This window comes from Nerophis ophidion, linkage group LG12 (assembly GCF_033978795.1).
Source record: "Nerophis ophidion isolate RoL-2023_Sa linkage group LG12, RoL_Noph_v1.0, whole genome shotgun sequence".
In the NCBI taxonomy this organism is placed as follows: Eukaryota; Metazoa; Chordata; class Actinopteri; order Syngnathiformes; family Syngnathidae; genus Nerophis; species Nerophis ophidion.
The window spans coordinates 44,407,764-44,425,250 of NC_084622.1; the positions used below are offsets into that span (position 1 = coordinate 44,407,764).

Here is a 17,487-nt window from a genome sequence, read left to right on the forward strand (position 1 = left end):
AGTTAAAAAAACGTATTCGGGTGTTACCATTTAGTGGTCAATTGTACATAATATGTATTGAACTGTGCACTCTACTAATAAAAGAATCAATCAATCAATCAAAAAGTGCCAACCATCCAACTCTGGCTAAAAAAAAACATTATACAATGGAAACTCGATTTTTCAACAGTTTATCTTTAGAGATACTTGAATTTGACTATTCTGTAGCACAACATAAGCTAAACTTAACAGTTTACTCACATAAGTCAGACTGAGTCAATGCACCATGACCAGCTGTTTGACTTGTGAGTGGCATGTTTTAATGCAAAAAAAAGAAAAGAGAGACTGAGAAGCTTTGTGATTGTAGACCGCTTCAACATCGAGTTCAGTCTTTCAGGACTGCCTGCCATGTTCTTGGCTCATCCCCAAGAGCTGTCTGCCTCCTTGCCTGCCCTTTACCCCGTAGAGAGACGAATAAGTGTGATGGAAAACCTGAAAAACAACTTCATTATGTCTGATCTCATTTGCTTCCAGGGCAACCACACATCACAACATCTCTTCACTTATGACTCTTTACTGCTGAATAGGAGTCAATGTGTTTATATTTTATAAACACAGAAGAAACACATTATTTTATACAGGCGCTTGTTTCACTTTATAGCTAAAGTTTTTTTTTTTCTCCATGTTTTTCTCCACTATTTTCCTCCAGAATATCAAGTTTTTTTGACATCGATTTAATGCACTCACTTTTATAGAGGAAAACAGATGTTTGGAATTAGTAATGGGTAACTTGTGTGTTTTTTTTTAACTGTGAAGCCCTCAAAAATACTAATAGTCTTAAATCCCCATGTGTGTCTGCATTTGCTGTTTAAATTAGAATCTGGGATATTTTAACCTCTAGCCCCTCAATTGATTAAGCAGCCGTTTGAGTGTCGGGAAAACATAATGGTTTAGCATTAAATAGCAGCGGGATATAAGTGTAAAACATTTATCAAGGTTTATTTTAAAGAAGCAAGGAATGATGTCCAAGTGCGGTCAGGGTCATTTGTATATTGTGGCGTTTATTGTTTTTGTTTAGTTTTTTGGGGGGGATTTTGGCCCACAGTGCATTTTGAAAAAAAAAAAAAAACAGCAACAATTTAAAAGCTTAAAGGGCAACTGCACTTTTGGGGGAATTTTGCCTATCGTTCACAATCATTATGAGAGACAATAACACACATCTTTATATTTTTAGGATTCAATCAATCAATCGATCAATCAATCAAATTTTATTTATGCAGCCCTAAATCACGAGTGTCTCAAAGGGCTGCACAATCCACAACGACATCCTCGGCTCAGATCCCATATCAGGCCAAGAAAAAAACTCAACCCAATTGGATGACCGGACGACCGTTGCAATGGACGTCGAGTGGATCTAGCATAATAGTGTGAGAGTCCAGTCCATAGTGGATCTAACATAATAGTGTGAGAGTCCAGTCCATAGTGGATCTAACATAATAGTGTGAGAGTCCAGTCCATAGTGGATCTAACATAATAGTGTGAGAGTCCAGTCCATAGTGGATCTAACATAATAGTGTGAGAGTCCAGTCCATAGTGGATCTAACATAATAGTGTGAGAGTCCAGTCCATAGTGGATCTAACATAATAGTGTGAGAGTCCAGTCCATAGTGGATCTAACATAATAGTGTGAGAGTCCAGTCCATAGTGGATCTAACATAATAGTGTGAGAGTCCAGTCCATAGTGGATCTAGCATAATAGTGTGAGAGTCCAGTCCATAGTGGATCTAACATAATAGTGTGAGAGTCCAGTCCATAGTGGATCTAACATAATAGTGTGAGAGTCCAGTCCATAGTGGATCTAACATAATAGTGTGAGAGTCCAGTCCATAGTGGATCTAACATAATAGTGTGAGAGTCCAGTCCATAGTGGATCTAGCATAATAGTGTGAGAGTCCAGTCCATAGTGGATCTAACATAATAGTGTGAGAGTCCAGTCCATAGTGGATCTAACATTATAGTGTAAGAGTCCAGTCCATAGTGGATCTAACATAATAGTGTGAGAGTCCAGTCCATAGTGGATCTAGCATAATAGTGTGAGAGTCCAGTCCATAGTGGATCTAACATTATAGTGTAAGAGTCCAGTCCATAGTGGATCTAACATAATAGTGTGAGAGTCCAGTCCATAGTGGATCTAACATAATAGTGTGAGAGTCCAGTCCATAGTGGATCTAACATTATAGTGTAAGAGTCCAGTCCATAGTGGATCTGACATAATAGTGTGAGAGTCCAGTCCATAGTGGATCTAACATTATAGTGTAAGAGTCCAGTCCATAGTGGATCTAACACAATAGTGAGAGTCCAGTCCATAGTGGATCTAGCATAATAGTGTGAGAGTCCAGTCCATAGTGGATCTAACATAATAGTGTGAGAGTCCAGTCCATAGTGGATCTAGCATAATAGTGTGAGAGTCCAGTCCATAGTGGATCTAACATAATAGTGTGAGAGTCCAGTCCGTAGTGGATCTAACATAATAGTGTGAGAGTCCAGTCCATAGTGGATCTAACATAATAGCGCGAGAGTCCAGTCCATTGTGGATCTAACATAATAGTGTGAGAGTCCAGTCCATAGTGGATCTAGCATAATAGTGTGAGAGTCCAGTCCATAGTGGATCTAACATAATAGTGTGAGAGTCCAGTCCATAGTGGATCTAACATAATACTGTGAGAGTCCAGTCCATAGTGGATCTAACATAATAGTGTGAGAGTCCAGTCCATAGTGGATCTAGCATAATAGTGTGAGAGTCCAGTCCATAGTGGATCTAACATAATAGTGTGAGAGTCCAGTCCATAGTGGATCTAACATAATAGTGAGAGTCCAGTCCATAGTGGATCTAACATAATAGTGTGAGAGTCCAGTCCATAGTGGATCTAACATTATAGTGTAAGAGTCCAGTCCATAGTGGATCTGACATAATAGTGTGAGAGTCCAGTCCATAGTGGATCTAACATTATAGTGTAAGAGTCCAGTCCATAGTGGATCTAACACAATAGTGAGAGTCCAGTCCATAGTGGATCTAGCATAATAGTGTGAGAGTCCAGTCCATAGTGGATCTAACATAATAGTGTGAGAGTCCAGTCCATAGTGGATCTAGCATAATAGTGTGAGAGTCCAGTCCATAGTGGATCTAACATAATAGTGTGAGAGTCCAGTCCGTAGTGGATCTAACATAATAGTGTGAGAGTCCAGTCCATAGTGGATCTAACATAATAGCGCGAGAGTCCAGTCCATTGTGGATCTAACATAATAGTGTGAGAGTCCAGTCCATAGTGGATCTAGCATAATAGTGTGAGAGTCCAGTCCATAGTGGATCTAACATAATAGTGTGAGAGTCCAGTCCATAGTGGATCTAACATAATACTGTGAGAGTCCAGTCCATAGTGGATCTAACATAATAGTGTGAGAGTCCAGTCCATAGTGGATCTAGCATAATAGTGTGAGAGTCCAGTCCATAGTGGATCTAACATAATAGTGTGAGAGTCCAGTCCATAGTGGATCTAACATAATACTGTGAGAGTCCAGTCCATAGTGGATCTAACATAATAGTGTGAGATTTCAGTCCATAGTGGATCTAGCATAATAGTGTGAGAGTCCAGTCCATAGTGGATCTAACATAATAGTGTGAGAGTCCAGTCCATAGTGGATCTAACATAATAGTGTGAGAGTCCAGTCCATAGTGGATCTAGCATAATAGTGTGAGAGTCCAGTCCATAGTGGATCTAACATAATAGTGTGAGAGTCCAGTCCGTAGTGGATCTAACATAATAGTGTGAGAGTCCAGTCCATAGTGGATCTAACATAATAGTGTGAGAGTCCAGTCCATAGTGGATCTAACATAATAGTGTGAGAGTGCAGTCCATAGTGGATCTAGCATAATAGTATGAGAGTCCAGTCCATAGTGGATCTAGCATAATAGTGTGAGAGTCCAGTCCGTAGTGGATCTAACATAATACTGTGAGAGTCCAGTCCATAGTGGATCTAACATTATAGTGTAAGAGTCCAGTCCATAGTGGATCTAACATAATAGTGTGAGAGTCCAGTCCATAGTGGATCTAACATAATAGTGTGAGAGTCCAGTCCATAGTGGATCTAACATTATAGTGTAAGAGTCCAGTCCATAGTGGATCTGACATAATAGTGTGAGAGTCCAGTCCATAGTGGATCTAACATTATAGTGTAAGAGTCCAGTCCATAGTGGATCTAACATAATAGTGAGAGTCCAGTCCATAGTGGATCTAGCATAATAGTGTGAGAGTCCAGTCCATAGTGGATCTAACATAATAGTGTGAGAGTCCAGTCCATAGTGGATCTAACATAATAGTGTGAGAGTCCAGTCCATAGTGGATCTAACATAATAGTGTGAGAGTCCAGTCCATAGTGGATCTAACATAATACTGTGAGAGTCCAGTCCATAGTGGATCTAACATAATAGTGTGAGATTTCAGTCCATAGTGGATCTAGCATAATAGTGTGAGAGTCCAGTCCATAGTGGATCTAACATAATAGTGTGAGAGTCCAGTCCATAGTGGATCTAACATAATAGTGTGAGAGTCCAGTCCATAGTGGATCTAACATAATAGTGTGAGAGTCCAGTCCATAGTGGATCTAACATAATAGTGTGAGATTCCAGTCTGTAATGAGGCCAGCACGAGATCATATTTAGTGGGGACAGGTCAGCAGGGCAGAGACGTCCCCGACTGATGCACAGATGAGTGGTCCACCCTGGGTCCCGACTTTGGACAGCCAGCGCCTCACCTGTAGTCACCGAATCTGTGCCCCCCCCACCTCCCCTCTCCACGAAGGAAAGGCTGCAGAGCAAAAAAGAAACGGCAGGTCAACTGGTCTAAAAAGGGGGTCTATTTAAAAGCTACAGTATACAAATTCTAAAGATAAAATGTTTGCACGATACAGCTAATATTAGTCACCATCGTAGCCTTCAAAGACCTCTAAAACCACTTCAAAACCCTCCATCACTGCAGGTATATACATAATATAGTAACAGACACGTTCTAACAATATGTAATATGTTTAATATTTACCGTATTTTGGAAATTTTAACCATTACCGAGACTTATTTCCTGGGCTCATTTATTACGGCGCTCAGAGCAACACACTTTCGACTTCCGGCAACAAATGTGTCTTCCTAGTTCCGGAAACAAACACAAGTGTTTCTAATCGTAGCAGACTTACACAATGAAGATGGATATTTTTTGGACAAATGAGTATTCACTACCGTTATCTTTTTGAACCTGAACATACAGAGGATGAATGCCTGGTTATACAATCTTTGCAAGCGTGAAGAGCGTGTGAAACGCGGGAGCTGACGAAAGCCGAGAGAGTCAGGACCGGCGTGACCTGATGGTGTAAATGTGGAGTATGGAGCCAAGCTATGCTGACAGAAATGTAATGCTTGCCAAAAATCAACAAGAAAAAACATCCCCTCAGCCAGCTGAACCAAACAGACAAATGTTCATCGAGCGAGTCACTATAATAGTGATCATAATACATGCAGCACATCATGCTTGTTTGTACAATTACACACGCTGTCGAGCTAGTCGTTAACAAACAAAACATGAAATGTGGGATAATACTTTACAGATAATGTAATATGATTGTCCATGTGTTTTAGTCAGTACAGATTGGTGTTGTATCGCATTGTGTTGCGCAGTACAAACTCAAAAGCCATTCAGCTGCTGACGCAGAAGCTAACTTAAGACTAATACTGTAGCATGCCGTCGCATGGCGATGTATTACTACGCTAAAAAAACCAGTTCCTCAGTGTTTGCTCTTACGATAACGAACAGCTTGGTTATTATACAGGTTACAAAAGATAAAGAAAATATTGTCGCCGGTTTTTGAATGCATTTTTAGAGTGATTTAGAGGTAGAATGGATTGTTCCCATTAGCTGCTTTGCTAGCCATGTAGAATAAGCCTAGTATTACAAATAAAAAAATATAAACAAACAACAAAAAAACATAAATGTTGTTGTCTCTCATAAAGATTGTGAACAAAAAAGCAGATGGATGGATCTAAGTCATAGTTAACATGGCATAGTTAACAATGCAGTTAGCTAGCAAGGTTATACAACTACTTCTAATAAGCAGAATGTAGTTTTCTATCCAAGCCAACTCCTTAAAGTCTTTTATGCTGTAATGTCGTGGTTGTTTTCTATCAGGTTGCAGCATATTTGAGAACTGTAAGCGGTGCAACAATGGAACGTGGGGTCCCAGGGATGACTTCTTCGTCAGGGGCCAATTCTGTGCTGAGTGTCGTCCTGGATGGTCCGGTGGAGATTGCATGAGTGAGTGAAGTCATTTTCTTCAGGATCCCTTTGTCTTTGCTTGGGGCATTGAACTGATTGCAACTGGACTGTCTGGGTTTTCTGAGGGTCATCTGAGTAGTTCCTGCTGAAAGACTAGACAGGACTGCTCTTTATTGTATATTTCTAATGCATGTGTATTTCTGTAAGATGTAGTCAATGTGCTTTCTTTTCCTTTCCAATATTTTTTTGAATGACTGTGCCGACTTGGACCAATGCCATGCCTCGGGGGTTGTCTACATCGAGCTGACAAAGAGTGTCAGTCAATAACCTGGATACCCATTAAACGATTGGAAACAAAAACAAATGGATTTTTTTTTACATGTAACTGAGTCTCTTTGGGGAGCAAAAATAAACAGTTACATAAATATAGACCAGCATGCTGTAGTAGTTAGGGTGTAATTAAAAGGATCTAAAATGTTAAAGGCGAACCACCTAATGCTTCCTAACAGACTCTTTCTGTTCTGCCAGAGTGCGGTGGGGTGATCCATAAACGACAGGGCCACATGGTGTTGGAGAGCTACCCAAACAATGCTCGCTGTGAGTGGACAATACAGGTGGACCGGCCTTTTACGATCGAACTCAGGTAAAATAGCACTGGAAGGGGCTGATTTACAAACCCCTGTTTCCATATGAGTTGGGAAATTGTGTTAGATGTAAATATAAACGGAATACAATGATTTGCAAATCCTTTTCAACCCATATTCAATTGAATGCACTACAAATACAAGATATTTGATGTTCAAATGCATAAACTTTTTTTTTTTTTTTTTTTGCAAAAAATAATTAACTTTGAATTTCATGGCTGCAACATGTGCCAAAGTAGTTGGGAAAGGACATGTTCACCAATGTGTTACATCACCTTTTCTTTTAACACTAATCATTAAACTTTTGGGAACTGAGGGATGTAATTGTTGAAGCTTTGAAAGTGGAATTCTTTCCCATTCTTGTTTTATGTAGAGCTTCAGTCGTTCAACAGTCCGGGGTCTCCGCTGTCGTATTTAACGCTCCATTATGCGCCACACATTTTCCATGGGAGACAGGTCTGGACTGCAGGCGGGCCAGGAAAGTACCCACACACTTTTTTTTACGAAGCCACGTTGTTGTAGGACTTGTCTTGCTGAAATAAGCAGGGGCATCCATGATAATATTGCTTGGATGACAACATATGTTGCTCCAAAACCTGTATGGACCTTTCAGCATTAATGGTGCCTTCACAGATGTATAAGTTACCCATGCCTTAGGCACTATTACACCCCCATACCATCACAGATGCTGGCTTTTGAACTTTGAGCCGAATGGTTAATTTCCTCTTTGTTCTGGAGGACACGTCCTCTGTTTCCAAATATAATTTGAAATGTGGACTCGTCAGACCACAGAACACCTTTCCATTTTGCATCAGTCCATCTTAGGTGAGCTCGGGCCCAGGCAAGCCGGCGGCGTTTCAGGATATTGTTGATAAATGGGTTTTGCTTTGCATAGTAGAGTTTTAACTTGCACTTACAGATGTAGCGACCAACTGTAGTTACTGACAGTGGTTTTATGAAGTATTCCTGAGCCCATGTGGTGATATCCTTTACACACTGTCGGTTTTTGATGCAGTACAGCCTGAGGGATCAAAAGTCCGTAATACCATCGCTTACGTGCAGTGATTTCTCCAGATTCTCTGAACTTTTTGATGATTTTACGGACCGTGGATGGTAAAATCCCTAAATTCCTTGCAATAGATCGTTCTAAAACTGTTCGACAATTTGCTTACAAATTGGTGACCCTCGCCCCATCTTTGTTTGTGAATTACTTAGCATTTATTGGAAGCTGCTTTTATACCCAATCATGGCACCAAACTGTTCCCAATTAGCCTGCACACCTGTGGGATGTTCCATATAAGTGTTTGATGAGCATTCCTCAACTTTATCGGTATTTATTGCCACCTTTTCCAACTTCTTTGTCACGTGTTGCTGGCATCAAATTCTAAAGTAATGATTATTTGCAAAAAAAATGGGTTGAAAATGATTTGCAAATCATTGTATTCCATTAATATTTACATCTAACACAATCTCCCAACTCAAATGGAAACGGGGTTTGTACTAACGTTTTGCATGTATTAAATCACATGCACACTTGACAGCAAATCCGCAATCTGCAAATTCTATGCAGATTATTAGAACACCCACAATTCTGGGAGAAGATGAAAATATAATCATTTAGCGCTCTCAATGTGATTTAGCGAGACTAAAACTGTTCTGCGACTGTGTTGCATCTATATTTAGTCTATTTGAAACGTGAATGTTGTCTGTCTATCTGTGTTGGCCCTGCATGACGTGGCGACTTGTCCAGGGTGTACACTGCCTACCCCCTAAATGCAGCTGAGATAGGCTCCAACACCCCACGCGACCCCGAAAGAGACAAGCGGTAGAAAATGGATGAATGGATTGATGGATAGATGGATGGGTGGATGTATATGTGTGATCAAACTGGCACAGTTACGCCCAAATGTGTTTAAGAAAACAGGTACTCATGCAGCAAAGAAGGACAATGTAAGAGAGAATATTCTGTCTCTGTGCGTGTTAACGAATTTGAACTGTCAGAAATAAAAACAAATATTGGACATTGTCTATTTATCAATATAATTTTATAATTTTATGGCTGCTGGATGATTTAGGGGATGGTTAAAACAAATTCAATTCATTTCTTTTGGTGTCTGATAGCATTTTTTATAATGGTGTTAAATTTTTCATATAGGAAATAAATGACAAATTAATGACTGATTGATAAATGACTTACAATATGCATTTTCTTGCATCTGTATCAATCCACACAAGCCTCCCAGAGCGCACCTTCCGCGTGCTCAAAATAGGTTATTTTGTCTAGATCAGGGGTTGGCAACCTTTACCACCCGAAGAGCCATTTTGACCCTTTTCGCAAAATAAAGAAAACAATGGGAGCCACAAAACTCATTTGAAATTTAAAATGAAATAACACTGCATAGGGCTTCACGGTGGCAGAGGGGTTAGTGCGTCTGCCTCACAATACGAAGGTCCTGCAGTCCTGGGTTCAAATCCAGGCTCGGGATCTTTCTGTGTGGAATTTGCATGTTCTCCCCGTGAATGCGTGGGTTCCCTCCGGGTACTCCGGCTTCCTCCCACTTCCAAAGACATGCACCTGGGGATAGGTTGATTGGCAACACTAAATTGGCCCTAGTGTGTGAATGTGAGTGTGAATGCTGTCTGTGTTGGCCCTGTGATGAGGTGGCGACTTGTCTAGGGTGTACCCCGCCCTCCGCCCGATTGTAGCTGAGATAGGCGCCAGCGCCCCCCGCGACCCCGAAAGGGAATAAGCGGTAGAAAATGGATGGATGGATGGATAACACTGCATACAGAATTTATTTTTGCTTTGTGCTATGTATTAACCAGGGGTCTCAGACTCGCGGCCAGCAGCTTAATATGAAAATGTAATGTTAGTGCGGCCCGCGAGTTTTAAATTAATGCCGTTTGACAACATCACACTTGCCAAAGCTCCCAAATTTTCCGGAAGACTCCCGGATTTCAGAGCAAATGTCTGCTGATTTTTGCCTTTCGACATTAATACGACCGTGCTATGAAGGCGCTACCTTCACCGCACAGCTCAGCCACTAGTCGAATGTGACACACTAAGACGACTGCAACACATACTTGTTCAACAGCCATACAGGTTAAACTGAGAGTTTTGATAAAAACAACTTTAACACTCTTACTAATATGCCCCACACTGCGAACCCACACCAAACAAGAATGACAACCACATTTCTGGAGAACATCCTCACTGGACCACAACATAAACACAACAGAACAAATACCCAGAATCCCATGCATCCCTAACTATTCCGGGGTACATTATACACCCCCGCTAGCACCAAATCCCCCCTTCCCTCCGTGCGGGATTGCCTTGCAGTCACTGTCGTGCATCAACATAGGCTGCATTCTACATGTGACCGGCTGGTACGTAGATAGCATTTTGTAAAAGCGGGTGCGACGACAAGTTTTAGAGGACTGTAAGAGCCTTGCCATCAGGGCATGTCCTCTATTTAGTAAACTAGGTATACATCGGCGAATACTGGCCCCGGGTGGTTTCTGAGAGAGACATCAAACTCCGGAAATATCTCTGGATATTCTGTGGGGTCGGAAATTATGCAGCTGAGTCACATTAGAGTGATCAAAGAGCCGCATGCGGCTCCGGAGCCGTGGGTTACGACCCCTAGTCTAGATCATGCTTCCATATAGCCCAAAAAAGGTGGTACATAATATATTTGTTTGCTGCATGTCAACACAGTGACAAAACGCCACAGGTTGGCCCATATGATGCTATAAATGTGGAGGGAAATTAGTGTCTTCATGGTGACAGCCAGGAGTATACAAAACAAACAAATTTAAAAATAGGGTAGTCTACACCACTTTTGCACTCGTTATTGATGCAGTTTTAGTTGATCACCCACAACACACCCATTAATAGTACACACATTTTTTTTTTTTTAACACGTTTACCACTTTTTTTGGGAGGGTTATCTTAGCAGATCAGGCCCTAATGCTAAAGCTAAAAGATAAAAAAATAACAATATCAACATGAAATAATAATAATGAAACATATTATTATTCACTCCGGCTAGGATTTAAACAGTGCTCCCCTGGTTTATGAAAGCAAGCGTCATTATCCATTGAGCTATCCGGCCACTGACAATAACATCCTCCATTAATGAGCAGTTGAATGTAGAAACCTCATCTGGCATGACACCCCACCTTCAAATATTCACCGCCCATCTGTAATAGTGATTAACAGCTGGTGGTGGCTCAAATGTCTGCTTGACTTTACGTCTGTCATTAATGATGGCAAGTCTACAGTAAAGTTAGGAAAACTTTTTTTTTTTTTTTTCAATAACTACTTTCCAGCTCAGTGATAACCTCCTGAGTCTGTCATTTTCTCCATGACGTATCCAAATATTTTCACGGTCAAGTATTTACGCAGGCTTTGAGGGATTACATGTAAATTGAGGAATGGTTTGATTCAGAACACTTTTAACAATGTGTCGCAGCTTCAAGGTTGACCTTTACAATGTTAAATGAGGCTTGGCGCGATTTCAAAGGCCATGCTAGATAACTAATACATAAGGATATTTTATTTATTTTTTCTGTGGCACGGAACCTACCGAAGCTGCTGGGGAAAAGATAGTATCAAGGAATTCTAAACATGTTTAGTATATATTTCTCTGGCTAGAATGGAGTGCAGTTTACTCGCATCAGACAACATCCTTTGCATATTCAGTTGGTTAAAGCCAAAGTACTGGCTACAAAATGTGTCCGGAATTTACTGTCCGAGTTTTATCGACGTTTAACAGCCACTGATCAGATGTAATTAAGAAGTTTATCCAGACTGGAGCCGTGATGCTCGTTCATCAGCGGTCATTATCGTCACTCAAACAACTGGAGTTGTATTTATGAGTGCATTCTTCCTGTTTAATAGTCACACGAGGAGTGTCCATCATACATATTGTTGTCATTTTTAGGGTGATAAAGTTCTGAAAGCTTTCTGAAACCGCTGCGCCACAACTGGGCTTGGTTTTTCGATACGTTCCTGCATGGCATCAACTGACAAGAGAATTGATGACAGAATAGAACAGTCATGTCAAATATAATGCATTTAAGTATTTAATTTAAGTGTTATGTAGAAAGTGAATCACAGCAGCAAACTGTAATTTAGCAGTGCCAGTCACCCTCTGCAGCTGTTGGAGTAATTACCGTCATTCATTACTGTTTGTTGCGCGGTTCCTTTCTGAGTGTTCTGAAGCGCCAGAACTGCGATGGCAGCTAGTGGATCACTGCCAGATTACACAGGTGCTCCCGAACGACAGTAGACCGCAATTTTTGCAGTTGCTTTAAGGCATGGGTGTCAAACTTTGGCCCGCCGTGTAATTTCATTTGGCCCTTGAGATAATATCAAATTAAGATCAGAGCTGGCCCGCCAGTATTATTCAGCGGCGGTGCCTCTGTAACACCGCATTCACCGCTGATACTCATACTTGTCAACCCTCACAATTTTCCCGGGAGACTCCCGAAGTTCAGTGCCGCTCCCGAAAATGGTTAAACATCCATCCATCCATTTTCTACCGCTTTATGGTTAAACAGCTAGTTCCCAATCAAAGGGGACTGGGTTCAAATCCCAGTCAGATCGATTGGTAACTAGAAAAAGTTCAGCTGGTGGAGTTAAGATTGTGTGTCATAGTTTACTGAGACAGGTTCTCAATTAAATATGTCATCGGGGCCCAAAATCTCCCTTTAAGAAGACCAAAGATGGCTGAGTGGTCAAAACAGCTATCTCCCAATCAAAGAGGACTGGATTTTAAATCCTAGTCAGGATGATTGGTAACTAGGAAAGATCCAGTGGGAGGAGTTAAAGTTCACCCGGACAACAATATTGGGGGCGTGCCTTGAAGGCACTGCCTTTAGTCCTCTACAGCCTGCCGTCACGTCCGCTTTTCCGCCATACAAACAACGTGCCAGCACAGTCACATAATACATGCGGCTTTAATACACAAAAGTGAATGCAATTCATACTTGCACAACAGCCATACAGGTCACACTGGGGGTGGCCGTATAAACAACTTAAACACTGTTTCAAATACGCGCCACACTGTGAACCCACACCAAACAAGAATGACAAACACATTTCGGGAGAATACCCGGACCCTAACAGAACATAAACACAACAGAAGAAATACCCAGACTCCCTTGCAGCACTAACTCTTCCGGGACGCTACAATATACACTCCCGCTACCACCAAACCCCGACACTCCCCAATTTTTATTTAAATTTTATTTGATATGCCATTGATATTTTTAAATTATTATAATTTGAAACTCGATTTTGCTTGTCACTCTAAAGTTATATAAGCCTTGCTTGTTCAAAACTCTTTTGGGGCCCTATTAAAAGGTTAGCCTGTTCAACTTTGGCCCGCGGCTTCGTTCAGTTTTCAATTTTGGCCCACTCTGTATTTAAGTTTGACACCCCTGATTTAAAATGTTTGAGTTGTGTTTGTTTTCCCTGCATGTTCATGCCCCCAGGTTTATGATGCTGAGTTTGGAAGCACATCCCACTTGTCGCTATGACTACGTGGAGGTCAGAGATGGCGACAGCATCAACTCTCGTGTCGTGGCTCGGTTATGTGGCAACAACAGACCTGCTCCCATTCAGAGTTCTGGAAACAGTCTACACATTCTTTTTGAGTCGGACGGCTACAAGAACTTCGATGGCTTCTTCGCCACGTTCCAGGAGAGCTCAGGTATGTCTTGTGTGTGTAAACGCTAGAGGTGTTACGTCCGCAAAACAATCAAGTATTAAAGTGAACGAGGAGACCCGATTCACTGCAGTGTTACCGCTAAGGCACAGGTGTCAAACTCAAGGCCTGGGGGCCAAATCTGGCCCGCCACATTATTCAATGTGGCCCGCGAAAGCCTGGAAATAATATGCGTTGATATAATGCTTAATCTTTTCTTACTAAATATATTTGTTCTTTCTCTTTTGACATTAAAAAAATCATGTACTGCATGCAATTGCATATATTTTAAAATTCAATATTATCAAAATCAAAAATAATGATAAAATGTCACGTTATCATGTATTACAAAAATATTTTTGGTTAAAATAAAGATAAATACTGTACTTAAAGGCCTACTGAAAGCCACTACTAGCAACCACGCAGTCTGATAGTTTATATATCAATGATGAAATATTAACATTGCAACACATGCCAATACGGCCTTTTTAGTTTACTAAATTGCAATTTTAAATTTACCGGGAGTTTGTTCTTGAAAACGTCGCGTAATGATGTCGTGTACACGTGACGTCACAGACTGTTAGGAAATATTAGCGCTGCGCACACACACAGCTAAAAGTCGCTTTAACGGCATAATTACACAGTATTTTGGACATCTGTGTTGCTGAATCTTTTGCAATTTGTTCAATCAATAATGGAGAAGTCAAAGTAGAAAGATGGACTTGGGAAGCTTTAGCCTTTAGCCACACAAACACACGGTGATTCCTTGTTTAAAATTCCCGGAGGTGAAGCTTTCCTATGGATCAGAGCGGTAAAGCGAACATGGATCCCGACCAAATGTCAACCAGCAGTTTTCGGTGATAAAATTGTGGTAAAACGTCGCCTCTTACCGGATTACTGCTGAGCTTGAGCCGTACATACAGCTGCCATCGACTTCCATCAGACACTGGCCTCAAGACACCCGTGGATACACCCTTCCGACTATCAGGTACTATTAAACTCACTAAAACACTAGCAACACAATAGAAAGATAAGGGATTTCCCAGAAATATCCTAGTAAATGTGTCTAAAAACATCTGAATCTGTCCCAATGCAATCGCGTTTTTTTTTTACATGATATATTTTATTTATTTATTTTTTCTAGTCCGTTGCTATCAATATCATCATCCACAAATCTTTCATCCTCGCTCAAATTAAGGGGGAAATTGTCGTTTTCTCGGTCTGAATAGCTCTTGCTGCTGGAGGCTCCCATTATAAATAATGTCAGGACGTGAGGAGCCTTCACCTTTGCGACTTCCGGTAAAGGCAAGGCTTTTTTATCAGCACCAAAAGTTGCGAACTTTATCGTGAATGTTCTCTACTAAATCCTTTCAGCAAAAATATGGCAATATGGCGAAATGATCAAGTATGACACATAGAATGGACCTGCTATCCCCGTTTAAATAAGAACATCTCATTTCAGTAGGCCTGACTACATGCATTTGTATCTAAATATAGGCGTATTCTATTAAGCAGATTGTATTTATGCTAGCAAATAATAACCAGTGACCAATCATGATTACTCCCAATTCAAAAGTGGGATTTTTTTTTTTTTTTTTTTTTTTTTTTTTACTTTCCTGGTTCATTTTTCCTGATATGTAAGGTAGTTAAATCATACTCCAGCAGGTAGGGTAGTACACTTTTGCATTTTTATTACACCATATTTTTGGCTCTACTTTGATTTATACTATATATTAATTCATACATTTTATTCTAAAATGATAACTTGTGTATTTATGGTTTGTTAAAATGCTCCTGCGCTACAAACTGTTTTAGGCGAGGGGAAATTCAAAATAGTGAAGTCACTGTCAAAGCATGGGAATATGGCATGTTAACAATAAAAACGCAACAAAACAAAAAGTATTAAATCAATATTTTAAAATGATTCCCTCTAATAGAGTAATATTTGTGTGGATTTAAATTAATCTCATCCACGTCTGTATTTATACAATATCCTGCCCTAATACCCTACTGTGCAATACTACCCTTTGAGTGCAATACGTCCGACACTGATTGTTATTTATTACTTCGCTACTCTTGTCTTGTTCTGTATATTGTACAGTATTTTGTATTTCTATAGTGTTTGTATATTGTACAGGATTGCTTGTTATTCTTATTGGATAGTAATCTGTTTATTTCAATTGTTAGTTTTTCCTTTATTACCTCTTGTGTTATTTATTTTACCCCATATTTGTTCCCACAACCACACCTTAAATTGGAGTCTTTAATCTTTGTTATATGCAAATATAATGACAATAAAGTCTATTCTATTCTATTCTATTCTATTGTATTCTATAATAACCGCTACCAGTGGTGAAAAAAAAAAAAAAAAGATTACGATAATGAGCCAGTCTTCTGAACGGCTCTTTTCAAGGAATGGCTCCTTTCAAAAATCCCATGTCTAATGCACGCACATCTGGCGACAACAACAAGTGCGACATTTAAAAGGGTGCACTTGATAGATGAGTCAGTTAAAGGGAGCTGTTTTTCTTTTTTGCAGAGTGAGACATTTTAAATATCATGTTCAGCAACAAAGATCATCCCAAATGGCTTTCTAACAAATTAAATTACAGCCTGTTAAAAGCTCTCTTGTCAGCCAGTTTGTCACCCTAGATAAATTGGGATGACTGGATTCTCACAAAGATCTTGGTGTCTTTTCTACTTTAAAACATGTGAAGATCTCCATTTAATTGCATTTGATGTTTGAATATTCACATTGAATCACAACAATCCCAAGTGGACCCCTGCTGTGAGCCAGTAATTGTTTGGTATCACGTTGGCGCAAGGTGAATATATTAGTCGTCAGATTTTATGAGTAACGGTTCCAACTGGTGCCCGATCAAGATTCCTTTGCTCCAGAGATTCAATCTCACTTCACTTTTCTTTGCAAAGATTATGAACCATTCTTTATCCAAACAAGAATACATCAACATCTAATCAGTCGACATTCCATTGACAGCAGACATTTTACAGTAATTGATGTTGTATAATTTCTTTGTCTCTCATTGAGTCTGCATTGAGTAATAATCAGTGATGTTGTCAAAGGAAAATGTAAAGGTCATGATGTGTTTGTGAAATGAAAGAGCTGCCGTATGCTTAAAATGAGCAAAATACGTACATTTAAATTGTATTATAAATGCGCCTGTTATTACTGTACATATACAGTGGGGCAAAAAAGTATTTAGTCAGCCACCGATTGTGCAAGTTCTCCCACTTAAAATGATGACAGAGGTCTGTAATTTTCATCACAGGTACACTTCAACTGTGAGAGACAGAATGGGGAAAAAAAATCTCCTTATTCACATTGTAGGAATTTTAAATAATTTATTTGTAAATGATGGTGGAAAATAAGTATTTGGTCAACCATTCAAAGCTCTCACTGATGGAAGGAGGTTTTGGCTCAAAATCTCACGATACATGGCCCCATTCATTCTTTCCTTAACACGGATCAATTGCCCTCTCCCCTTAGCAGAAAAACAGCCCCAAAGCATGATGTTTCCACCCCCATGCTTCACAGTAGGTGTGGTGTTCTTGGGATGCAACTCAGTATTCTTCTTCCTCCAAACACGACGAGTTGAGTTTATACCAAAATGGATACATGGATGATACAGTAGAGGATTGGGAGAATGTCATGTGGTCAGGTGATACCAAAATAGAACTTTTTGGTATAAACTCAACTACATATATATGTGTGTATGTATGTATGTATGTATGTGTATATATATATATATATATATATATATATATGTATATATATATATATATATATATATATATATATATATATAT

General features: G+C 39.9%; 1 protein-coding gene across 3 annotated transcripts in view; it reads left to right on the forward strand.

Annotated features, from left to right (window-relative positions):
* The window catches only part of LOC133563480 (inactive serine protease PAMR1-like), an 89,072-nt gene that overhangs the window by 40,074 nt on the left and 31,511 nt on the right, over nt 1-17,487 (forward strand). For all 3 annotated transcript variants that reach the window (XM_061917632.1, XM_061917633.1, XM_061917634.1), the window contains 3 exons: nt 6,213-6,338; nt 6,828-6,942; nt 13,448-13,665. In XM_061917632.1, coding sequence (XP_061773616.1) covers nt 6,213-6,338; nt 6,828-6,942; nt 13,448-13,665 — 459 coding nt within the window. The remainder of the gene's footprint in view (nt 1-6,212; nt 6,339-6,827; nt 6,943-13,447; nt 13,666-17,487) is intronic.